Source organism: Grampus griseus, assembly GCF_964374135.1.
Source record: "Grampus griseus genome assembly, chromosome: 19".
NCBI classification, from domain to species: domain Eukaryota; kingdom Metazoa; phylum Chordata; class Mammalia; order Artiodactyla; family Delphinidae; genus Grampus; species Grampus griseus.
The window spans coordinates 20,272,394-20,298,750 of record NC_139013.1 but is presented as its reverse complement, the minus strand read 5'-3'; the positions used below and the strand labels follow the sequence as shown (position 1 = coordinate 20,298,750).

Here is a 26,357-nt window from a genome sequence, read left to right as displayed (position 1 = left end):
GTGGCTTAAACAGCAGAAATTAATTTTCTCACAGTTCTGGAGGATGGAAGTCCAGGATCAAGGTGTGAAGGGGTTGGCTAACTCTGAGGCCTCTCTCCTTGGCTTGCAGTTGGAGGCCCTCTTGCTGACTCTTCATGTGATTATCCCTCTGTGCATGTATGCCCCTGGCTTTTCTTTGTGTCTCCAAATTTCCTCTTCTTATAAAGATACCAGCCAGATTGGATTAGGGCCCACGCTAATGGCCTCATTTTAACTTAATCACATTTAAAGCCCTATCTCCAAGCACAGTCACATTCTGAGGTACTGGGTGTTAGGACTTCCACATGGTAATTTCAGGCGGGAGATAATTCAGCCCACAGCACCATCCTTTTACTTTCAACCCTTTTGTGTCTTTCAATCTAAAGTGAGTCTCTTGTAGACAGCACATAGAACCAACTACTTAGAAGATAAATGCACTTACCCTTCTACTGGAGCCGCAGGTGGGTCGCTTCCCACAGGCACAAGAGCTAAGTGGGTTAGGTTTGAACATCTGAATGAGGGGAAATAGGGTGGGCAGCTGCCAATGTCCATTACAGGGGGCGAAAGTGAGAGCAGGGAGACCAGAGAAGCAGCTACTGAAGTAGTTGAGGATACACAGATGGTGTGGTGCTAGAGCAGTCAGAGACTGCCTGTTTCAGAGGTTGGATATGTAGTGAGGAAAAGAGAGCAATTAACATTTACCATTTGCCCAAATTTTCCTCACTTCTTTCTGTGAAGCAAATGTAAAAAGGGCGTATCTGGACTGGGGAGCTGGCCAGAAGGGAAGAGAAATCTAGCAAGCAGGCACACCAGGGTCAGAACTGCAGCTACCTCCCAGCCCATTGCCATTTGCACAACGTTGAAGAACCAGGACCCAACTCACTGTTAGGTATTGGAGCAGAGATGATTGTTAGGGCAAGGCCAATTCCATTCATTAAGCATTAATTGGGTGCCTACTGTGTACAGAGGCTGTAGGAGAGAGAGGTCACAGGAGTTTTGAAATAAGAGGAAAAGTATGGGCAACGTTATCCTTGAAAAGTCTCTTAAATAGCCCATACATAGCAATATGTTAATTAAAGCACAATACCTTTCTATAAGGAAAAATTGTGTGTGCAGTAATTAACACACAAACAAAACTTAATCGCATATTTTAATTCATTAAACAGGCACAGGGAAGAGTTGACTTTGCTAAAATTAAATATGCTTATGAACCAGCACTAGTGCACGAATTAAGCTCCTACCGCCAGATGCAGCGCTCAACGACTGGGGGCATTAGGGGGACACAAGGCTAAGACAGGGCTCATCTCCGTGAACTGACCATCGATCTTCCCTAGAATGAGTTTCCAAAGGGCTACAGGTCAGCTTAGCCTCCAGATAAGACAGCCGCTGCCGCGCCGCTCCTGCGCCACGCGATCACCGGGGGCGTGACGAAGGGCGGAGGCTGCGTGCGCTTCCCAGCGTGCCGCGCTGGGCGGGGCGAGGGGCGGGGCCTACGGGGGAGGTGCGGAGGAGGAGCGGCCGCCACAGGACGCCTGGCTCGGCCCAGTCACCGGATCGGGGCTTCTCGCCTTTAACGGCCGGCCTGTTGCTCCGAGCCCGCGGCGGCGGGGGCGCCGGCGGCGGCGGGCGGCATGTGCGTGTGAGATGTGGCCGCGGGCAGCCCGGACGCGAGCAGCTGCCGCCGCGGTAGCAGAGAAGTGGGGCGCGGCCTCCTCAGCGCGGGGCGCGCAGTGCATGAGGGCGAGCACGCGGGCGCTGGGCAGCCGCCGGCCACGCCGCCTTCATAAACACTTGTTTAGGACTCGTTCGCCCCGCTGAGGCCCCGGCGCCCCGCCATGGAGGCCCCGCCCGACCCCGGGCCCCACGCCTCGGCCTCGGCTTCGGCCGCGGCGCCGCTGCGCGCCCCAGAGGTGGCGCGGCTCCGCGAGGAGCAGGAAAAGGTAACAGGCCGCGCTCCGTCCCGCGCTTCCGCCAGCGGTCTCGGGAGGCGCCCTCGCCCAGGCGCGTCCTCGGCGCCCCGTTCCCCCTCCACGGGCCTGGGGGCTGACCCCCGCTCGTCCCCGCCGACCCCGTCCTGCCCTCGGTGGGCCGCAGCCCTTTGGTCCCGACCTAGCTCACCCCGGACCCGGAACGGGGGAGGAGCATAGCCTCCAGGCCTGGAAAGCGTGTTGGGGAAACTTTTGTCACGTGCTTTCGTTGTCTTGTCTGGAGCACTTTGACCTTCGAAGGGAGGGGAGGGTTGGGGAAAAGAGATGCGATAATCTGTTTAACTTGTGTATGAAAGTGAGTTTTTAATCTTAATGCGTACAGCAGTGCGTGGGAATATTCTCAGTGAAGGACAGGCTGTGAATGAATAGTTCACCTTATTTTTTTTTTTTTTAGCTTGTTACCTCATCGTTGGTAAAATGTATACTCTTTGTTGCTCTTTATCTGATTGCACTTAAAAGTTTTACTAGGTTTGTAACGCTAACGCTTCATGTGCAGTTTCAGCTTTGGTTTAGTATTTGTCATGATAGAATGCTGTTTTATTACATTTTAACTTCAATTATATAAATGAGTTTTAATCTACCAGTGAAGAGGAAAGAAAGTTTTGTATTTCCTAATGGGATTGTATATGAACAAGTATACCAGTCTAAGAAATACAGTGTTATTGTTTAATCTGAGATTTTTTTCCCTTTGGATTCTGTATCATTTGTTTCTCACTATCTTTGAAATTCTTAGTTTGAAAGGCAACGTTTCATTTACTTAAAATGTGTCATATTGAGAGTATCATGATTATAAAGGTTAGGAAGTTGTTTAAAAACTATAAACACTGGGAATTCCTAACTTTTTCTATTGAGCATTTCTGTATAAAAACGACTACTTACATAGGTATACAAACATACCCAGTTTAGCTAGATAAGGAACTTTTTATAGAACTTAAATCCTGGTTTGCTTGGAAATAACCTGTTAGGATGAATTGTGGGAACCTTTCCTACTTTGTTCTGGTTGTTCTAAATTATTTTGTGCGTTGGATTTCCCTTTCTGAGAGCCATTTTTTTTTTTCTAATACCATATACAATGGTTGGGTTTTAAACTTGGCTTTCTTTAAGTTGGGGGTTTAAAAATTCAAGTTCGGTGCGTTTAAATTGTGAGACTGTTTTTTTTTTTTCTTTACGAGAAGAATAAAGAAAGAAGAAAAGACAGCCGTTCATGAAACCAATTTGTTCATTTTTGGCGAAAACTATTTACATTTTTTAGTCTTTTAGAAAATGTGAAACAGACCCTCAGAAGATGGTGTTCCCATTGTCTTTCTTTCTGTAGAGGAATTAACTCTCTCCTTCTTCATAGTATGATGTTTGCATACTGCTGACTTGATATGTTTTCTCCTATTTGGCATGTTAAAAAGAGAAATCCTTGGTTTTATTCTGATGTTAGTGTGTCTGAAATACAAAGGATACGGTTTGGGGGTGCTCTGAACAGCTTTCTGGTATGGTATCCAGTTGCATTTGAAAACTGCCTTCTCAGTTACAGTCCTATGGGAACCTGGATGACAGTTTTCAGTAGACATTGAGTATAGTACCAAATTACTTTTCTGTGCTGTGTTAATGTTATTTTGGCACATAAAATAAGCGTGTGTATGTCTGTCATGGGTATGTAAAATCATTCCCAGTTCATGATAAAGTCCCTCAGTAAATGGACTAGACTGTATTTTAACGGATCTGCTTCAGTGGACAGGAGAGACCCTTGAGGCCACAAGATAAACTGGTTAGATAGCTATCCTTTAATTATAGTTCAGTATAGGAAAACTTTATCTAGTAAATAGTAAATAAATAAATAAATAAATCAGTCAGATTTTTGTGAGGGACTTTAAGCTTTAAAACCAACCCAGCAGCTGTAGGAGTACAGTGAACTCTAATAAGTGGAAGTGTTGGGACATTCTTGGAAGGAAAAGGAAAAAAATGTCATAGGAGTTTTATAGTATAGCAGTTAATATTTCTTTATATAAGTCTAATTAAATGTGTTTTAGGACTTGCCTTTCCCTACCAGGGTTCTGAGAGAGAATTAAATCCTGACGAAAATTATTTGAATGACTATTTTTTCAGTTTTCCCTAGGATGGTAGCTAGCTAGTAGGCTCTAGATGCAGAGGAGAGAAGTGAATTCTTTATATGCAATGGATACCTTAGGTTCAGGGAATTATTTTCTCTGGGAACCTTAAGAATGGCTGCTAGGTAAAGTGGTTTAAATGTTGCTCATCAATTTTTTTCTTTTTAGTTCAGATAAGGAGTGTAACACGTTTCATCTTGGTCCCTCTCTCTGTTTTTTTCCTTGTTTATCCTTTGGAGCACTGAATAACAAGGAAAAAAAATTAGTAACCTAAGGAAAAAGACAAAGGAGGGGGGCATGAAAGATCCACAACTTAAGTAAATGACAAAATATGTAGTAAATGGACAGGATCAAATATTTGAATATTGTTCTCATTTTTGGCATTAATGCTGACATTTTCAAAAAAAGATTTTTTGGTTAAAACTTCTGTTTATTTCTTTTTTTTTTAATCTAGCAAAATGACATGTACAGAAAGGTTCCCTGCAGGTTTGTTTATAATAACGAAAAAGCTAAAAATTCAACATAAGGGGGTTGGTGTGAGGAGATTTTGTGCAGTCATTAAAAATTGTAGAACACTATGTGGTGTGGTTAGTCATGATTATATGTATATAAATATTCACACAGTTTATATAGGAAAATGCACCACTAAATGTTTTAAAAGCATACAATTTCACTTTTTATTTTACCTAAAAGTGAGTGAATTGAATGGGATTTTTTTTTTCAAGAAAGGCTATTGATAAAACCTAATTAATTTTAATAAAAGATGGGATGTTGTATCTTTAATTGCTAAATATTTTCTGCTCCTGACAGATTACTCTTGGCTGGTTTGAACACCAGTTAGGCAGGTTTGTTTCTTATTCCAGAGCGGATAGGTACAATTTATTCAGATATCTGTTCCCCAGGTGGTTTCCTTTTCTTTTTTCCCTGGAGATGTTGTTTATTGTTAATTCTCTATCCAAAGATACAGGGACAAGAGGGAACTTGGATCACCTTTTTTCCCCCTCTTTTCTTTTAACTAAATCTGTTTTTGCCAATAGGAGTAAAGTATTTGGTGGAAAAAATGGAATCTACTTAGAAGCCTCTCTGGACTGATCTATGCCGTAAAAGTTAAACCTAGGGCTGCAGTGGAGTGTCTTGGGCTGTTCTAGGGAAGTTTCCTCATACTTGTTAAATCTGGATCTGTCTTTGAATTGCATTATTGAAATACTGGTTTCTTGGCTAAGGTGATGTTTCTAGCCGAGTTTTATATCTCCAGACACTATTATCTTTAACAGAATTATTGAGATTCTGCTATATAGTATAGTGAAAAAGTGGTATATAGTATTGTTTTCCTAGGTTTATTTGCAGGATCATGGTAACTTTGGAGAATTCATGAGGATAATGTTATTATTTAGTTTATTATAATTATAACTGAGTGGCTCGTGTAATTTGGAATTTTGGAATAACTTATACTTTCTTGATATAGAACCTGGGGAATTAAATGCATTAAGAGTAAATATTTCAAATTTTTATAAAGCAGAACAGCTAATTTAACTTTGGTTTGCATATTTCTTATGATAAACTGCACATAGCTTAGGAAACTGTCAGTCGTGTACTCCATACCACAGGTATTGTTCTTCTTTCCAAGCCCAGAATCCAAGCATATAATTTTTCAGCAGTTATTTATTGAGTACCTGCTACCTGCCAGATTGTACCTACTTAATGTCTTCTTCTGCTGAAGATGCAGTAGTGAACAAAATAAAGTCTTTGTTTTCACAGGGATCACATTCTAGTGGTAAAGATGTGGAATAGGCATATTTAAAATGACAGATGGTTTGTGATAGGTAAGGAGCTGTACTAGATCATTGTTGAAGATTTTGGTTTTTATTTTTGTGAGGTGAGAAACCATTGAAATGTGTTTTGAGAATCATACTAATCTTAAATGACAAGAATCCATTTGTCATGAATGAAGGGAGGAATGATGGGATTGCATTGTATAGAATAAATTTTTTTGTGTGCCAGGCATTGTGATAGACATTTATAAATTTGATGTTAGAGTCTTCATTAACTCTCTTTAATTTTTCAGGTGAACAGTTTAGGTTGTTTCTAGTTTTTGCCCCGAACTTTCTTATGGAGTATTTGTGTCTTCAATTTTACTTATAATGCTTGTTTTTCAAAGTGCTTATGCCAGTTTACATTCCTATCAGCAGTGGTGAAAGTTCCAGCTATTCCACGTCCTCATCACCACTTGGTACTGTCTGTCCTTTTCATATTTGTTAGCCATTCTAATAATAACTAATGAATGAGGTTGATAACCTTTTCAAGTATTTATTGGCTATTTGCATTTTTTTTGGTAAAATAAAATGCTTTTTCTAAATTGAGTAGTTATAAGTAGTTTATTGAAGAATGTGTATTTGATCTTTCTAATGTAGTTCTTTTATCATTTTTAAGAAAGGCAGAGTCATAAGAATATTTGCTTACAGCCAAAGATACATTTTGTAGCTAAATGGGTTTTCAGAACTCATAACTTGTGAGTTATATTTTATTTTAAAACAGTTTGTTTTGGTTGTTGTTAGTGATTATTATCATGCCAGTCATGTGCCATGAGAAGAAACAACTTTGGTTTTAGTCTTTTATTAGTAAACATTATAATACAGTATTTCAAGGGGAGAAAATCAATATTCATTGTGTTAGGCCTCTCCAGATTGGAGTATAAGACAAGAATAGTTCCAAAACACTGATGGGGAAAGGGAGAAGAAGGTGCACGGGGTCTAAGCTGTGATCATAACTGTTTGATTTTGTTCTCCTAATGTTGTCAGATTGGGTTTTAAAATCTTTTAGCTTGTATCATTCTTGCCTTCATCTCCAGATTAGTGAGTCTAGATCTTTTTAGTCTGCCCTAAGGCAGTTTTTCTTTCTTTCTTTCTTTCTTTTTTTTAAAGTAGCAGCTTTTTATTTTCAAAAATTGTAAAACAACAGAAAAGTTTAAAGAATAGTTTGGGTCATCAATCGTATTTTGTCTCATTTGCCTTTTCTTTCTCTATCTGTATTTTCTTTTCTTTTTTTCCTTGTAGAACGATTTGAAAGTAAATTGCAGATATTATCATGTCCTAATACTTAAGCACATATCATTTTGGAGCAAGGTCATTCTTCTACATAATCATATCTTTTTTTTTCACCCAAGAAATGAACATTGACACACAATAATATTATTTAGCATATTCAGATTTCCTCAGTTTTTCTAAAAGTGTTCTTTATAACATTTTTCAATCCAAGATCCAATCACAGGCTGCATTTAGCGTCTTATCTCTTTAATTTCCTTTCATCTGAAACAATCCCTCTACATTCTTTTGTCTTTATGAAATTGGTATTTTTGAAGAGTTTACAAGTTTACTTATAGAATGCCCACGATTTAGAGATGTCTGATGAATGTACTCGTGAAGAAACAGAATTAAATAATCATTTTTGGCAAGAATAATACATAGTTGATAATGACTTCCTATTTTATCACAGCAGGAGACATACAGTGTTACTTTATTCTATTATTGGTGTTGCTAGTTACTTGTTTAAGGTAGTACCTGCGATATCTCTTCACCTTAGGTACGTGTTCCCTTGTGTAAGGAATAAGAACTTTAAAAGTACTTACTAAATACTTGAAGACATTGTAAATATCCTGTTCCCCAACAGCCCTTTACCATGGATGATCCTTGCCTGAATCAATTATTATATTGGTATTTGCAAATTAGTAGTTTCTAACCACCTATGTTTATAGCTGGCATTTTTCTGTAAAGAGGAGCCCTTTCCCCCCTTTTAGTATTAGTGTAGACCCTTTTTATTTGTTTTTTAATTCAGTGTGTTATAATTTTTCATTTTTCCTTTTGATGCTCAAATTGTCCTAAATTTGGCCAGTGGGAGCCCCTTCAAGCTGACTCCTGCATCCTTTTGGCATTTCTCATTATCCTTTGGTCATTACCTTTTTTTTTTTTGGCACAGGATGTCCAGGCTTACCTTGTAGCTTTCTTGTCTTAGTTCTGAAATTGACTATTTCTTCAAAGAGCCCTGGTTCTTTTTAATGAGAAATGCTGAGAAACCTAGATCTGGGCCCAAGTTGTGCTCATTGCCACTGGGATATTATTGCATCAAGGCCCTTTCAGTGGACAGTGCTAAGAAATGTATTAACCTTCAGTATACCAGGAAAAATAGTCATCACCATTTACCATCTAGGTCCAAGGGATCTTTTTAATTTTTATTTTTTAAAGTAATTTTTACAAGTAATGTACAGAAGTAAGGATAAGGGATAGTGAAACCCATTTTTATTGGCTATTTTAATAAGAATTTAAACACAGCAGTCTTCTTTGTATTAAGTAAAGTTTGGTGCACAAAGATCATAAGAGATTTAAGAATATTGCCACATGTCTTTTTAGAAAAATGTCCAAGTTCTTGTTGCACACTGTTACATATGAAGTTTTTCTTGTTGAATGACTAAGTGGGTGAGAATACCCTACTTTTTTTTTTTGTTCTTAGAAGTATATTGTTCCTTTATTGATTCTTTTTTTCTCCACCTTCAAGTCAGTCCCCCTTTATTCAACATCTGCTATATTCAAATATATGTAGTTCTTTTCCTGGTTGGCATGGTCTGTTCTAGAACTTAGGGAGGTACAAACATAAACCATTTACATAATTCCTGCTTTCAAAACTCATTTCCAGTGCTTCAGGGTTTTCCTCCCTAATCTCTGTCCTCAAGAAGCCAAAAAACTTGTAGGAGTGGAAAAAAATAGAATTTAGAGATCTTTTTTCCCAGCAATCTTTATTTATTATGATAAAATATGTATAAAATAAAAATTACTATTTTAATCAGTTTTTTTTTTTTTTGCGGTACGCGAGCCTCACTGTTGTGGCCTCTCCCGTTGCGGAGCACAGGCTCTGGACGCGCAGGCTCAGTGTCCATGGTTCATGGCCCCAGCCGCTCTGTGGTGTGTGGGATCTTCCTGGACCGGAGCATGAACCCGTGCCCTGCATTGGCAGGCGGACTCTGAACCACTGCGCCACCAGGGAAGCCCCTGTTTTAATCAGTTTTAAGTGTACAGTTCAGTGAGATTAATTACATTCACTGTGATGGAACCATCACTTTTACTTGAAGGTTAGGATGGACTCACAGATGGAGAACTCTTGGCTGTCCTACCATCAGATCTGCCTTGCTCTATGGTTATCAGTTTTCCCCAGATCAAGAGTAGGCAGGTACAAGTAGTGGGCTCACAACGTTTGACCTCAACTGGTTTTTCTAAGTTATTTTGTACATTTTTCAGCAGCAAAACCAAACTGGGTCTTCAGGCTTTATTTCCGTTTCTTGCAAGGGAAGAGCTTTTATACCTTTGGACATGTTTTAGTTTTTCCTCAATGAGAATTTTAACCATCTTTGGTATTATTTCTACAATAATTTGTAAAGCTATTTACTTTTAACTGCTTTTTTTTAAAACTTTTTGGGTCAACTTTTTTATATAGCACTTATTTGTCAAAATATAGGTACATAATACTGGTAAAAATCTTTTTTTGTTTCTAATGAAACAAATTATTGAGACTCTTTTTTAACAGGATGGAGTGAGGGTAACTTGTATCAATTAGCTAAATTAACCAAACTCTTAAGAATATTTAGATTTAAAGACCATAGAAACTACTGGTAGTCAAACTTTTTTTTTTTTTTAAGGCACAGAGCTTTCTTCATTAAAATAAAACCTTATTCAAAAACCCAATATGTAAAACAGATGAAAGCTAAATTACTCTGCGTTATTGAGGGAGAAGTTGCATGTGTGGAGAGGCTGGGAGGGGGATGAGTATTTCTGTTCCTTGCACCCACTTTCAGTAGCCGCCAGGGAAGTGGTCCAAGGAACTAAACTAAACTTAACCAGTGTTTTAGTCCAACTTCTGATTTCACAGATGGGGAACTGAGACCTAGTGCCCAATTCTCCCCTCCCTTGAGCCCCTGGTAATCTCTAATCTACTTTCTTTCTATGTGAATTTGCCAATTCTAGATATTTCATAGATGTAGAATCATACAGTACTTGTCCTTTCGTGACTGGCTTAATGTTTTCAAGGTTCATCTGTGTTGTGGCATGTATTACAACTTTACTCCTTTTTATGGCTGAATAATATTCCATTGTATGCATATACCACATTTTGTTTATCCATTCAAATGTTGATGAATACATGGATTGTTTCCACTTTTTTACTCTTGGAATAATGTGGCTATGAACGATGGTGTATGAGTTATCTGTTACAGTCCCTGTTTTCAGTTCTTTGGGATATATACCCAGGAGTGGAATTGCTGAGTCATAAGGTAATACTGTGTTTAGCTTTTTGAGGAACTGCCAAACTGTTTTCCACAGCGTTGGCACAGTTTTACATTCCCACCAGCAATGTATGAGGTTTCCAATTTCTCCACGTCCTTGTCAACACTTTTCTTTTTTTTTTTTTGGAATAGAGCTATCCTAATAGGTGTTAATGTCATTGACCTATTGTGATTTTGATTTGCATTTCTCTAATGAAAAAGGATGTTGAGCATCTTTTCATGTGTGTGTTTTTTGTTTGTTTTTGTTTTTGGGGGCTGTGCTGGGTCTTAGTTGCAGTACGTGGGATCTTTGTGGGGCATGTGGGATCTTTAGTTGTGGCATGCATACGGGATCTAGTTCCCTGACCAGGGATTGAACTCTGGACCCCTGCATTGGGAGCACGGAGTCTTACCCACTGGACCACCAGGGAAGTCCCTTTTCATGTGTTTATTGGCCATTTTTGTATTTTCTTTGGAGAAATGTCAATTTAAGTTTGTCTATTTAAGTCCTTTGCTTATTTTTAAATTGGGTCATCTTTTTGTTGTTGAGTTGTAGTTGTTCTTTATTTATTCTAGGTATTTAAACCCTTTTCAGATGTATGATTTACAAATATTTTCTCCCATACTGTATGCTATCTTTTCACTTTAATGATAATGTCCTTTCATGCACAAAAGTTTATAAATTTTAAAAAAATTTTTATTTTATTTTACTTTTTGGCTGCGTTGGGTCTTCATTGCTGTGCATGGGCTTTCTCTAGTTGTTGTGAGTGGGGGCTACTGTTCGTTGTGGTGCGTGGGCTTCTCATTGCGGTGGCTTCTCTTGTTGTGGAGCACGGGTTCTAGGCGCATGGGCTTCAGTCGTTGTGGCTCACGGGCTCTAGAGTGTAGGCTCAGTAGTTGTGGCGCACGGGCTTAGTTGCTCCGCGGCATGTGGGATCTTCCTGGACCAGGGCTTGAACCTATGTCTCCTGCATTGGCAGGCGGATTCTTAACCACTGCGCCACCAGGGAAGTCCCAAGTTTTAAAATTTTGATGAAGTCCAGTTTATCTATTTTTTCCTTTTTTTTGCTCCTGCTTTTGGTGTCATATGTAGGAACCCATTGCCAAATCCAAGTTCATGAAGATTTACACCTAGGTTTTCTTCTGAGAGTTTCATGGTTTTAGCTCTTATTTTTAGGTCTTTGATCAACTTTGAGTTAATTTTGTTTATTACTCATTGATTGTTGAGTTTTGAGAAAATTCACCTAGGATAATTGTCATCTGAAGACTCATAATCTAAGATTTAATTTATATTAATATTTTCACCATCATCTGTATCTAGTTGTGCTATCCAAAATGGTGGCCACTAACTACGTGTGGCTATTAAGTTTAAAATTCTAATTAAGTAAAATTAAAAAAAGTTAAGTTTCTCAGTCATAATAGCCACATTTCAAGTGCTCAATAGCCACATATGGCCATTGGCTATTGCATTGGACAGTGTTGACTTTGAAGATTACTATCATCAAAGAAAGTTCTGTTGGACTGTGCTGGTGAAGAGAGCTGCTGTTATTTTTATTCATAGTTTAATTTGTTTAACAATTGTGAAGTGTCTTTCTCTGTCACTTTTCTTCTCCTTCCCATTATGGACAGAAAATGAAAATTTCTGAATTGTCAATTGTGTTTGAAAGCTAAAATCAGACTACAAAGATGGTGTCTTCTTCAGTCTTTTACACTTTTTTGAAAGATGATGCAGTACTTTGGTCAATGCAGTAAGAAAACTGAAGAATGATTTTTACTATTGATAGCATATTCCTTCTAGATGATTCCATGATTCCTCAATTACTTGTTATATAGTTTTATTTAAGCATAGTTTGGGGAAATTGATGAATAATCATGAAATCATTATTAGGGTGATGAAACAAGATGCAGGGATTATATAATCAGTAGGATCCTATAATGTGTCTTAGGCTTATGAAAAGGTTCAATGTACTCATATATAATTGCAAGATAGAATGAGTTTTAGCCTTTTTTTTAAGTAAGTAAATTTTCTCTTTATTCTTTGCATTATCTCAGAGAATAGAAGTCATGAAATATCAATCCTTTGCAAATAGTTAGAACTGTTCAAAAACAAACTAAAAACTAAAATTGGGTTCAGTGGATCCTGATACTTTGCATTCAAATCCATTACCACAAAATTCTTCTTCAACTACCCCCATCTATATTTGAATCTCCCTTTTTCTGTAATGAAACCTTGTTCTCAACAACATCTGTATTTATTCGTTTCCTTTATTCCACAGTATACACAAAATAGTTTTAGAATTACTACATTGATACCACTGCCAACAGCAAACCTGTGAGTGAAGTTCATGATTTCATTGCTGTTCAATTTGTTCTTGCAGAATTAACCCCCTTGGGGTATGCAGTTAGGTAATGATCTCAAAAGTTACTTGAATTATTATTTTTTTTCTGTGCAGTTATATTTTGGATTTGATATTTGTATTGAATTTTAGTGTTTGCTTTTTTATCAGTTTGACTTTGGGTCTGTAAAACATTTGCATTGTTTAAAATCACAACTATATCAAAAGGTATAGTGAGGTAATTCATTCCTGTCCCTGCTCCTACCTACCCCTATCAGTAATCTTTACATTAATTTCTAGTTTATCCTTCCTGTATTTCTTGAAAAATAAATACTGAAATATGCTGTCTTATCTCCCCTCCACCTTCTTATACAAAAGGTAGCATATAATATTTTCCCCTCGATTTTCTCATTAAATGATACATCTGGGAGTCTTTGGTTCACAGAGATCTTTCTCATCATATTTTGTGGTTGCATAGTACTCAAGTATATTATCAGGTATTCATCTGGTATCTTATTAATGGGCATTTTGGTGGTTTTCAGTTTTTTGATAGTACTAATAATGTTGCAGTGAATCACTCTGTGCGTATGTTTCTCATTTGTGAAGTGACTTCAGGTGAAGTCCTCAAGGTGGTTTAGTGGTCAGAAAGTAAACTGGTTTAGCTTTATAAGCCATATATAATTACCTTTTTGAAGAATTGGTTCTAACTTTCAATTTAGCCTACAGCATTAAATAAAAAGAGGTAAGAGGACTCGATGTTCAAAAACTAGAGACCAGTGTTTTGAGTTCCTTGAATTGGCTATTTCTTGTCATCTCCACAGCCATTTTCAAGTTACCATGTTTTACTTGGAGGCTGGTCTTGGTGGTTCCACTCTTGCTCCCCTTCTACCTTTTTTCCAGAGTTGTCTCTCTTTTTCTGGCAATGTAAATTGAATTACATAGTTTTGTCCCTCTCTCTACTGCTTCTAATCCTTTGGTGGCTTCCCATTGTACTTAAGAGTGAAATCCAGGGTCATTAAAATGTGATTTGAGACCCTTGTGTTGTTGGGCTCATCTCTTTCTAGGTTCATTTCAGGGTACTCCCTACTTATTTACTCTGCCTTAAGATAACGACATGTTTTGGGGGACAGTACCCTAAATGTGTTTGTTTAAAAAAACTTCTTTCCTCCTTGCTTTCTTTCGTTTGTTCATTTGTTCTAGAAATCCTAATACAGTATAGCAAACAGTAACCCATTTAATGTATGCATTTGGCCATTATTCCTTATCCTTTGATTTCCTGATTTTATGAACCGAGTAATATTAAAGTTATTGAAAATGAGTGCTTTTTCCCAAAGAACAAAAAGACAAAACTGAGTTAAGTGTCAGGCACTGTCCTAGATACTGCGATAAACAAGGTTTCTTTTCTGTCCTCAAGGGACTTAAAATTTGTATGGAAACATGTTAACAGAAAACTTAATGCAGTGTGATAATTTCTCTCTTTCTAATTCTTTGCTTTTCAACCTACTGTAAACTAGGTGCTACCTCTGTCTTTTCATTGAAATTACTCTACCTCAAGTTTTTATTGTATTTCACTTGCCAAACTCAGTGGACCATTTCGCAGATCTGGCCTTACTTGGCCTCTGTGCTTTATTTGAAACTTCTATTGTTCCCTGGTAAACTGTTGAAACTCTGTACCATGGGAACTTTTGTGACTCTACTTTTTTATGGCTCTATCTTTTTCCATTCCTACTTAGTCTCCTTAGGGTCTTCATCTAATGCTTAAATGTTGGTGATCCCTGTACTTTACATCACTGACAGTCATCTCTTCTCACTCTGCATGTCCTCAAATACTCCTATATGTACTCTGTTCTCCCAGACCTGTTGCCTGTTGGGCAGCTTCACTTGGATGGCCCACAAAAGCTCAATCTCATTTACTAAAGTTAATTTATTATCTTTGTCCCTAATGTGTATGCTGTACATACTCATCCTGATTCTGGGCAACATTATTCAAACAAGAGAGTCTTTTCAGCCTCCCTGATCCATCTTTTAATTTACTAGATCTTGTCAATTGTTTCTTTCTTTCTTTTTTACTTTAATTTTCATTTAATTTTATTTTTTGGTGGCGCTGTGTGGCTTGCAGGATCTTAGTTCCCCAAGCATTGAACCCGGGCCACCACAGTGATAGTGCTGAGTCCTAACCACTGGACCACCAGGGAATTCCCTGTCAATTCTTTCTATGTAATACATACCTTGTATCTAAAGGCACCAATAGCTTGTCTTAATTAGGCTCTTACTCAAAAAATAATATTTCAGATTTTTCAGTTAAATGTTACTATGATTTTTGATATTGTCAGTCTTTAATTGTTAACATTCTGATGTTACCTGATTGTGTTTTTATTTTTGCAGTTCTGATCTGTGAACATGTTATATTTCTATTTAGGGTCTTTAAATTTTCTCATCTGTCACTTAGTTGGAGTTTGTCTACTCATTTTACCACGTTTTCCACTTGTCACACATTTTTTTATTCCTTTGTTTCTCCTTTTGTGTTAGTAAAATATTTGTATTCTATTTTAAACTCTCAGCTTTATAGTTGTATGGTTTTTATTTTCCTTTTAGTTATTATCCTAGAGACTACAATATCCCTTTTTTTTTATTACAGTCTACCTTAAATTAGTAGGAAATTATTCATAAATCTCCTGAAATTTTGCCACTTAGGAAATTAGTCAGATAATCTTTTGATGGCTTAATTTCATGAATTTGTGCTATTGTCATATATTTTACTTCTACAATTTTTTTCTTTTTTTTTCTTTTTTTTTTTTTTGCGGTACGCGGGCCTCTCACTGCCGTGGCCTCTCCTGTTGCGGAGCACAGGCTCCGGACGCGCAGGCTCAGCGTCCATGGCTCACGGGCCCAGCCGCTCCGCAGCATGTGGGACCCTCCCGGACTGGGGCATGAACCCATGTCCCCTGCATCAGCAGGCGGACTCTCAACCACTGTGCCACCAGGGAAGCCCTCCCTGAAAAATTTTTATATATTTCCTCCTCTGTCTGCTTTTGGACTTTTCATCTTTGGTTTTTAGGCATTTGATTATGATGTGTCTAGACTTGGTTTTCCTTGTATTTAGCCTGCTTTGAACATGTAGTTTATTAAATCTGTAATTTGATGACTTGTCAGTTTAGAAAATTCTTATCTAGTCTGCAGATGCTGGTTTTATGTCATTGTCTCCTCTACTTTTGGTACTCTGGATACACATATTAGACATTTTCATTGTTTCATATATCTTACTCTCTTTTCTGTATTTTCTTGCTGCCTCTTGATCTGTATGCCATTTTGCATACCTTCTTCTGACCTGTATTCCTGTTAACTAATTCTGTTCTTATGTATCTAATCTACTGGTAAAATCCTTTTACTAAATGCTTAATCTCAGTTACAGTATTTATTCCAAGAATTTATGTTTTGACATTTCTTTAATGAATTCTAGGCCTGTTTTGACATCTTCAGCCTTCCCTCTGTTTCCATGAATATATTAATCATAAAAGTATGTCTTATAACTGCAGTATGTAAATTAAATGGAGCTCTGTTTCTATTTATTTTTTTCTCTTGATTTCTCATCAGCTGCTCCTGTTGTCATAGACTTCCTTGTAATTTTTGATTGGATGCCAGACATTGTAGTGAAAAATTGTAGACTCTTGATGATGTTACCTTCCTTCAAAGAGAGGTAAATTTTCTTTAAGCAGCCAGAGTACTAGTGGATCAACACAACTCAGTTGAGAGTTGGTTTTGGATTTTGTTAGGGCTGGTCTGTTTCAGTTTTGCTCTTACTCCTAGCATGTAGCCTTTGCTTCTAAGGCATAGCTCTAATTCCATATGGAGTATGTCTTTTTCATAGATTATGTGGTCATGTATTTGTAGTTTTGTTTCTCTTCTGTTCTGTTGCATTGGATTATTTGCCTGTAGTTGCACCAGTACCACACTTTCTTACTAGGACTTGATATAGTAAAATTTCTCTAGCTTTGTTGTTCTTGAAGATTACTTTTACTTGACCTTCTGCTTTTTCATGAATATTTTAAAAATCAGCTCTGCAGTACTCACAAAATAACCTTCTAGGGTTTTGTTTGTAGTGCATTGAATCTAAAGATCAGTTTGGGGAGCATTGACATGTTTACACCAATCCATGAACATGGTATATCTTTTTATTTAGTTCCTCTGTAACGTCCTTCAGTAGTTTAAGTATATAAATCTTGCATGTCTTTTACATTCATCTCTAGGTATTTGTTATTTTTCATTGCATTTTGTAATTTGCTGTTCATCTTTTGCTAGTTTATAGACATAATTTGCTAGTATATAGACATATACTTGATTTTTGTATACTGACTGTTAAATTTACTTGAATTCCATAATTGTTTATCTGTATATTTTGATAGTATGTTTATAGGTATAATCAGACACGTTGTCTGAATAATAGCAGTTGTCTTCTTTCCAGGTTGTTAGGCTTTAGTTTTATTTATTTGCCTTATTGAATGAAATAGGACCTTTAGTATAGTGTTGAATAAAAGTAGTGATAGTAGGCTTCCTTATCTAGTTCTGCGTATGAGGGGAACAGCTTTAAATATTTCACTGTTACAAATGATGTTTGCTGTAGACTTTTGGTAGATACTCTGAAAATAAGAAATGTTCTCCTATTCCTAGTCTGCTAGTTTTAACATGAATGGATATTGAATTTTATCAAATGCTTTTTCTCTATTTTTTAAGATGGTAATGAGGTGAATTACTTTGATTTTTAAAAATACTGAAACACTATTACATTATTGGAGAAAGCTCCCTTGCTTATGTTGGTGTTTATCTTTTTATATATTGCCAGATTAAATTCATATTGTTTTGTTAAGGTATTTTGTTTCTGTGTCTATGAAAGATATTGGTCTGTAATTTTCTTTACTTGTAATGTCCACGTTAGGTTTTGGTTCCAGGGTCATGCTGACCTCATAAAACAACTATCATTTTTGTGTATTTTATAAAAAACTTTGTATGTTATTGGTATTGATTGTAACTTAAATATTTGGAATAATTTTCCAGTGAGGCTGTCTAGGCCTTGTATTTTCCTTGTATGGATTTTTTTTTTTGTTTTTTTGGTTTTTTGCGGTATGTGGGCCTCTCCCAGTTGCGGCCTCTCCCGTTGCGGAACACAGGCTCTGGACGCGCAGGCTCAGCGGCCATGGCTCACGGGCCCAGCCGCTCCGCAGCATGTGGGATCTTCCCGGACCGGGGCATGAACCCGTGTCCCCTGCATCGGCAGGTGGACTCTCAACCACTGTGCCACCAGGGAGGCCCCTTTGTATGGATATTTTAAAAGTTGGAAATATCTGTAGTTTTGGTAGTGATGTCTTTTTTTAAAATTCCTGTTATTTGCAATTTGTATGTGTCTTTTCTTCTTGATTTATCTTCTTAGGGGTTTATCAGTCTTAATCAGTCTTTTTAACGGACCAGTTTTAGACTATTGATTTTCCTTTTGTAAGTTGCTTTCTTACGTTAAGTTGCTTTCTGCTTTTACGTTTTTCTTCCTTTTAATAATTTCCCACTGGCTGTAATTTTTTCTAGCTTTTTCAGATAAAAGCTCCTAGAGATGCAAAAGTCATTGATTTTTACTATTCTCTCTTTAGAATATATATTCTTTGAGTTTTAAAATTTTCTCTGATAATTACCTTAGGTACCACACACATTATGTTATTTTCATTATTAGTTAAAATATTTTCTAGTTTTTATTGAGATCTGTTTATTGACTCAGGAGTTTCTTAGAAACATGTTCCTTAATTTCCAAACACTGAGTAGGTAGGTATTTAGAATCTCCACTATGGTTGTAGATTTATCTTTTTCTCTATTTTTTCAACCTTTGCTTATGCATTTGAAATTATGCTATTTGGTGCATGCAAATTTAGGACTCTAATAAATTCCTGGTCAGTGGGCATTTTTATCAGTCTGAAATATTTTTATCTTTAGTGATATTTCTTGCCTTAAGGTATCCTTTGTTGAATATTCGTATGGCTACATCAGCGTATTTTGCTTTGGCTTGTTTCCATGATATATCTTCTCATCTTTTCAATTTCTTTGTGTACAAAGTGTGTTTCTTATAACATCATATAGTTGTGGTTTTAAACACAACTGGACATCTTTTCCAGTCTGGATATCTTTTTCTTTTATCTAGGATATTCAGTCAGTTTCTGTATAATAGAATTACTGATATATTTAGTTTCATTTTTATCACCTTTCTACTTGACTTTTTATTTTAAAAATTGTAGTAGAATATGCTTAACAAAATTTGTCATTTAAATCATTTTAAGTATACATTTCAGTGGCATCGTGGTGCACATTGTGGTGCAGCCATCACCACTATCCAGCTCCAGAACTTGCAAAACTGACACTATCTATTAAACAGTAACTCCCCATTATCCCTTCCCCTGTCCCCTGGTAACTACCATTATCTGTCTCTATGAATTTGATTACTTGAGTATCTCATATAAGTGGAATCATACAGTGTTTGTCCATTTGTACTGGCTTATTTCACTTAACATAATGTCTTCAAGGTTGATCCATATTACAGCATATATCAGAATTTCTTTTAAAGGCTGAATAATATTCCATTGTATGTGTATTGCACATTTTGTTATTCATTCATCCATCAGTGGACATGGGTTGGTTTCATTTTTTGGGTACTGTGAATAATGCTGCTGTGAACATGAGCGTACGAATATCTGTTTGAGTCCTTGCTTTCAATTCCCTTGGGTATATACCCAGAAGTGGAATTGCTGGATTATATGGTAATTCTGTGTTTCATTTTTGAGGAACCACCATACTATTTTCCACAGTGGCTGCTCCATTTTACATTCCCACCAACAGTGCACAAGAGTTCTAGGGTTCCAGTTTTTCCACATCCTTGCCAACATATCTTATTTTCTTTCTTTTTTTAATAGCTATCCTGATGGGTGTGAAGTGGTTTCTCATTGTCTATTTGACCCACTTTTATGTTCTTTTTTCTCTCTGCTTTTTTGGGCACGTTCCTTTGATTTAATCAGACACATTCTCTTGTATTTTCTCCCCTCTGTTAACTTGTTGAAGATACTTTCTTTTTCACCGTGGTACCTTAGTACTCTATTTTATGTATATGTTAGCACTAAATATACTGTATACTTTTACTAAGCTTTTTTTATTATCCTTTTTTATTGGGGAAATTTTTCCTAGAGATTGCAACATGCATTCATTCATCCCACTTCTTGCATTGTTGCTTCCATGCATTTTAATTCTGTGTTTAACACTACAATACAGTATTTAAATGTTCTATGTGATCAATACTGATTTATCTGTACCTTTTAAAAAATTACCTGTACAGTTGCTCTTTACTTCTTTCTGCTTTTCTATTGCTCCAAATACTTCTTGCAGTAGTTCTTTTTTCCCTTCAGCTTTATTGAGACATAATTAACATATATTGTTGTGTAAGTTTCAGGTATACAGTGTGTTGTTTTGATACATTTATATATTGCACAGTGATTACCACCTTAGCTTGTTAGCTAACACTTCTGTCACATCACATAATTACCTGTAGTATTTCTTCCAGTGAAAATCTGCTGGTGCAGAATTCTGTTTCTGTGTGAAAATGTTTTTATTTTTCCTTCACGTTGGAGGATCTATTTGCTCTGTACATGATTATAGATTTTCAGTTATTTTTTTCCAACACTTGAAGATTTTATACTATTTTCCAGTTTGTGTCATTTTTTTTGTTGAAGTTAGCTTGAGCTCTGACTCTTGTTGCTTCTTTGAAGGTACTGTATCTCTTCCCTGCTCTTTCTCCCTCATGCCGATTATAACATTTTTTCTTCGGTTTTCATCAGTGAAACTATGTTGTGCCTTTATATAATTTAAAAACAAAAGTCTCTTGCTTGAGATTCTTAGAGCTTCTCAAATCTGTTGGTTAATACCTTTCTCTCATTTTTAGGAAATCATGTCAAGATCTGTTCAGATACCGCTTCTACCACATTCTCTCTTCCCTCTCTTTGTGGATCTTCAGTTATACGGTGTTTCATATGTCTCTTACTGGTCTTTTCTGTATTTTCAATGTTTTCTTTTTAAATCTCTGGGCTTTATTTATGGTATTTTTTATCAATGTGTCATCCAGTTCAAAATTCTGACTTTTGTGTTTAATCTCCTGTTAACACTGTTTATTGAGCTCATTTTAGACGTTTCAGTTAAAGATTATCCTTTTGATTCTTTTCTTGTATAGATAATCTCTAGTGAAATGTGCCATCTTTTCATGTATTTCTTCTATTTTCTTGAACATGTTAATAGTTATATTTTAATGTTTTAGTTTATTAACTCCAGTATATAGATAGCATATTTATTTGGTTTTGTTTTGTGTTGTTTTTCTTCTTCTTGATGTTTGTTCGTATGGCCCTATTTCTTGGTAACTTGGTTAGTTTTAGTTAAATGTTAGAAATGTAAATACTCCTGAAGTATTTACAATTAAATATTAATTTTTTAGTATCTTTAAAATTGTAGATACTCCTGAAGATGATATCTTTCTCTGGAGAAGTTTCATCCTTTTTCTGCTAGGTTGATAAAGTAGGAGTTGGATACCTTAATCCAGGCAGGTACTGAATGGAGTGCAGGGTGGGTTTTGTTTTAGTAAGGTATCAGCCACCTTTGATTCCTTCTTATCTTTCATCTGAAAACCTAGTTTGTTCACCACATTTCTTAAAGGCTTCTGAAGTTTTGTTTCATCAGTTCCCTGAGCTCTGCTTTTCACACTTTCAGTTTAGCTTTTTGGCCTTTTCAGCTTCAGAATTTGGCACATCACAAGAAGAAAACAACCATATGCTTAAGACCGCTCATGTCTCTGATTTTGTTATTACAGCCTTCTCAAGACTACTTTAAATTTCTGCTCAGGAAAAACATAGTTCTCAGCCTCTTCCCTGTGCCTAGAGTTGTCCAAGAAAAAAGGATCAACTCACTTCTCCAGTTATCTCCTGAATTTTAGTCCCTCTTGTTCTCATTGCTTTGGCAATTCTTAGATGCCTTTTAAGAGATGATTTTATATTCATCTAGCTTTTCTAGTTTTCAGAGAGATTATTGGTTTGTTATCAACTTTTTCTCCCTACTTGGAGGTAGAAGTCTGGAATGAGTTAAGCTACATAGCTACTTGCAGTGATTTAGTATTAATTTTGCTATAGTCTCACTGATAGTTGGCAGTGTTACTTTAAAATAAAAATTTATTCCTGTAATTGGTGCAGGGTGGCATTTCAATTTGTTTTGTCACTTGTAAGGATATTTTTTCCCCGTCATTCTACTGTTATCTTTAATGAATTATTTGTTTTCTTTGAGATCCTCACGGGCATATTCTCATTTCTACGTAGCAAGCTTACTTATGAAGCTTTCTTAATCAGTTACAAACCACAGAAATGAAAGTTTGGAAAATATTTACTATAAGAAGTCAGGAGGAACTAGGGTAGAGTTATTTTATTTGTGCGTGTGTGTTTTGTTTTCTTGTACATTTATGTTGTTACTTCGTAGACCAGCTTTGTTAGATTTAGCTTGTGCAAATCCCTTTGTGGTCACCTTTTCGGGTCCAGTATCTGTAATCACCTCAATCTCTGTCTGGGCCCAGGGTAAACTTGATTGGCCCAATTAGTGTGGATCCTCTGCATTCACACTGGTTGCAGATGGAGAAATGGGGTCCTCTGCCTATTGTAGATGAGAGGAGGGTGGGGTTTTAGGGAGTAAGGTGTGGGAATGGAGAGGAAATGATTGATATCTCTAGTGAAACAATAGGCAGGCAAACTACAATTCAGGCAGTATGTCACATTCAGAAATACGGGTCACAATCTCCTGTCTGCAATTCAGAAGTCTTAAAAAACTGAAAACAAAGTTATTTCTAAGTTTTTTGTCATATTCATTTGTCAATGGAACTGATTTGAGTGAGGCATTTTATTCCACTTTGAACATTCATATATTTCCTTGCAAGTGTTCTGTAAAGTATGATACGTGTAATGTATTACCTTACTAAATTACAAAAAGTTCTAAATTGAGAAACATTTTTTCCTGAGGTTTTTGGCTAAGTGATTGTAGACCTATACTTCTTTAAAAGGACTTGTTGCACACTTACTGTATGGCGGTGAGTACATTGGTGAATAAAGTAGATCTGGCCCATATCTCATTGCTCTTTCATCCAGTACAGTTAGAGTTTCCTGGATATCTAATTCAAATAATACCAGAAACAGAACCCTCCAAACATGTCAGTGGCTTCATTCCTAGAAATATCGCTGGATGTAATATATGTTGTCAGTCTTAACTACTTCCAATGTGATAATGGAAAAGAATATGAAAAAGAATGTCTGTATATGTATAACTGAATCACTTTGCTGTACAGCAGAAATTAACACAACAGTGTAAATTAACTATACTTCAATAAAATTTAAAAAAAATTTCCAGTGTAAGAAAACTGTATATTTATTAGAATACTTGGTATTATGAATAATAAATAATTGAAAAGAGCCCTAACTTGTAGGTAAAACTAACAAGGGAATGAGAAGTACAATACCAAAGGATGTTAGACGTGGTTCCAATATTTGTGTAAAAAGAAAGACTGTGTTTGACTATGAGAAATGCATTAGAAGCCTGGGTAGGAGAAAACAGGGCTAAATGTAAAAGTAAGGATTAAGATGATAATTTTGATTCCATCCGATCTACATTTTGGAAAAAAAACATTTAAGTGTTTTAACAGTGGCTTATAATTGGAGTTAACTTTTGGTAGTAGAAGGCCCACCTTTGTTATTTTCACTTTTCAGCATATTTAAAAAGTAAATTTGTTTTTATACAGAAATACTCAGTTTATTGTAGTTTATTACTGCTTATTGCTATTTATTTTTTAGGAACCTGTAGTCATTTCCTCCTTTCTTTGCAGAGAGGCTTATTTAAAAGACCTGTAATGTTTTACTAATTTTGTTGAAGTGTACTTCTTATATATTTTGGTAATGACATTTATACATCTATTTGATTGACAATATGTCCTTTAAGAAATTATTTTCAACCATTTAAGATAATAGTGCATGTCCAGTATCTATTGGTTTTAGCCACCACTGATAATTTTTTCCTTTTTGACTCAGCAGCCTTAAAATTATATGATCTGTTTTGAAGACATAATCTAGCAAGAGAAGCAAACCAGGTAAATGTAGACAGCTCGGATTAGTACAATCCTCAGATTGTTAATTCATACATTAACCTGTACAGGGATAATTTGAAATTGAAATACAGTGAGAAAAGTTTTAGAAGTGAAGTGAAGCATTTTTGAGAGAAGTACATGCAAACTTACCCTTTTAGGCTTTCTATTCTAGTCTAGTTTTAATGTGGCACTGTTCTTACCCTGGAAAACTCCTAGGTTGATGCCCCCTTGTGGTCTGTTACTGGAACAAATAGCACAGATGGAAATAAGTAATGGAGGTCTTAATACATGTTAAGTCATTCATTCCTTTCTTTATAATAATTTTTTAAAAGTGGCTTCTGAGGAAAAACAGCAAAGGAAAATTATTCCTGTATTCTATATAGTTCATTGGTTTTAAAACTTACCAAGTATTTTGTAACTGAATGCACATATATGTTAGCTGGACACTGAACTAAAGAAAAATAGGTTGTTGGGTAGGCATCATTGTTATCCTGGGCATCTAACTCGATTAGTTAAAAGTGCCTTAAAAATATGATAAGATGTGATAGTAATTATAAGGCTATCCCACTACCCTCCCCCGCAACACACACACACACACACACACACACACACACACACACACACACACGCGCGCGCGCGCAAATGGGGTTTGGGAAAACTTGTTGTTTATACTTTGCTTGACCTGAGAGGGCCAGGAGTTGTATGAGGCATTGGAAGGAATAAAGATTTTTGTTAGTGTATTGGTCAGTTTAAGCTTATTTGCTTTTCCTGACATTATTGGCAAGGTCTCATTAGTGTGTGAGAGTGGATTTGTGGAGGAAGTGGAGAAGTAGCAGCATCAGTCAGTGTTTTAAGAAAGACTGCAGATATAAACAGCTGCTTTTCCTTTTACCCAGTAAGATTCATGATGGTTGAAAGCAGTCTAATACAGTGAGTATGGGCTTTGAGATTAGATAGACCTGCTTTTTTTCTTTTCTTTCTTTTTTTTTTTTGCGGTACGCGGGCCTCTCACTGTCATGGCCTCTCCCGTTGCGGAGCACAGGCTCCAGACGGACGGGCCCAGCCGCTCCGCGTGGGATCCTCCCGGACCGGGGCACGAACCCGTGTCCCCTGCGTCAGCAGGCGGACTCCCAACCACTGCGCCACCAGGGAAGCCCTAGACCTGGTTTTAAAACTGATTTTATCTCTTATCAGTTCTTGGGCAGTTATATAATATTGAGGAAGTTACTCCATCTCTGAAATAGGTTTCTTCTCTTTAAGAAGAGGTTAAGACCCACCTAATTGAACTGTTTCATCATATGAAGTCTTGGCATTTACCACTGTTATTATTACTTCTTAGGGAAAGGGCAATTTTGAATTATAAAGAAAGTGTACCGTAGGATTTTGACTCTTAGGCCATAGGTAAAGACCCCTAATGGTAGAATGAATGTGTCTTTTAAGTGGTAAATCAGTTCATAGTCGTTTTTCTTTAGTGCAGACTTAGTGTTGTGCTACTGCAGAAGTACATATTTTATAAATTTTTGGCTATAAGTGTGATTATACTAAAGAATTTACTAGGTCAGTTATTTTAATACTTGAAGCCTACTAACCATTTATTTTTGTTTGTTTGTTTGTTTTTGTTTTTTTTGTGGTACGCGGGCCTCTCACTGTTGTGGCCTCTCCCGTTGCGGAGCACAGGCTCCGGACGCTCAGGCTCAGCGGCCATGGCTCAGGGGCCCAGCTGCTCCTTGGCATGTGGGATCTTCCCGGACTGGGGCATGAACCCGCATCCCCTGCATCGGCAGGCGGACTCTCAACCACTGCGCCACCAGGGAAGCTCCTAACCATTTATTTTTATAAAAATGATTCAATAAGTTTTTTTGCTTTAGGAGTAATAGTTGCATGTTTTGGCAGATTAACTTAAAAAAATAAACTAGTATTGTTCCTCGATTGCCATCTTATTTTAAAAAAGCTTGTGTGAAGGACAACAAAGTAATGAAATGTTTTTTATTGTTTTGCTTTTAGAACCAGGCTCACTATCTTAGTCACTTTATTTAATAATAATTAATCTGAGTCCATTTCAGAAGAAATAAGGTTATTTGGAGTTATTTAACTTAACAGAAAAAAAAGATTTTAAAACCCAGATAAGTTCAACTTTGAATCATAAGATTTTATCCTTTCCACAAATTTCCTTGGCAGCTAAGCGGTAAAAATTTACTAATTTTTTTCTTTTTGAATAATTTGCTATAAAAAAGAAAACTAGAAAGATATCTCAAATACAAATACAGCTGCTTGGGTTCAAATGTTTGTTGGAATTAGGTGGACTATAAATCATGTAAACAAAGATTTAACTGTAGACGTACCATCAGAAGGCTATTGTATGTATTCATACCTGCCTCTTTCATGTTTTCCTTTATTTCTTGGGTTCTCAAAATATCTAGCCTACATTTG

At 36.6% G+C, this 26,357-nt stretch overlaps 1 protein-coding gene across 2 annotated transcripts in view; it reads left to right on the top strand.

Annotated features, from left to right (window-relative positions):
- The first annotated feature begins 1,548 nt into the window (after positions 1–1,548).
- Positions 1,549–26,357, top strand: part of URI1 (URI1 prefoldin like chaperone) — a 69,752-nt gene continuing 44,943 nt past the window's right edge. Inside the window, exon 1 of one of the 2 annotated variants that reach the window (XM_082676077.1) lies at positions 1,549–1,958. In XM_082676077.1, coding sequence (XP_082532203.1) covers positions 1,854–1,958 — 105 coding nt within the window. In that variant the 5' untranslated portion in view covers positions 1,549–1,853. Of the gene's footprint in view, positions 1,959–2,265; positions 2,302–26,357 lie in introns of those variants that run through there. The other variant, XM_082676078.1, reaches the window with a different exon arrangement.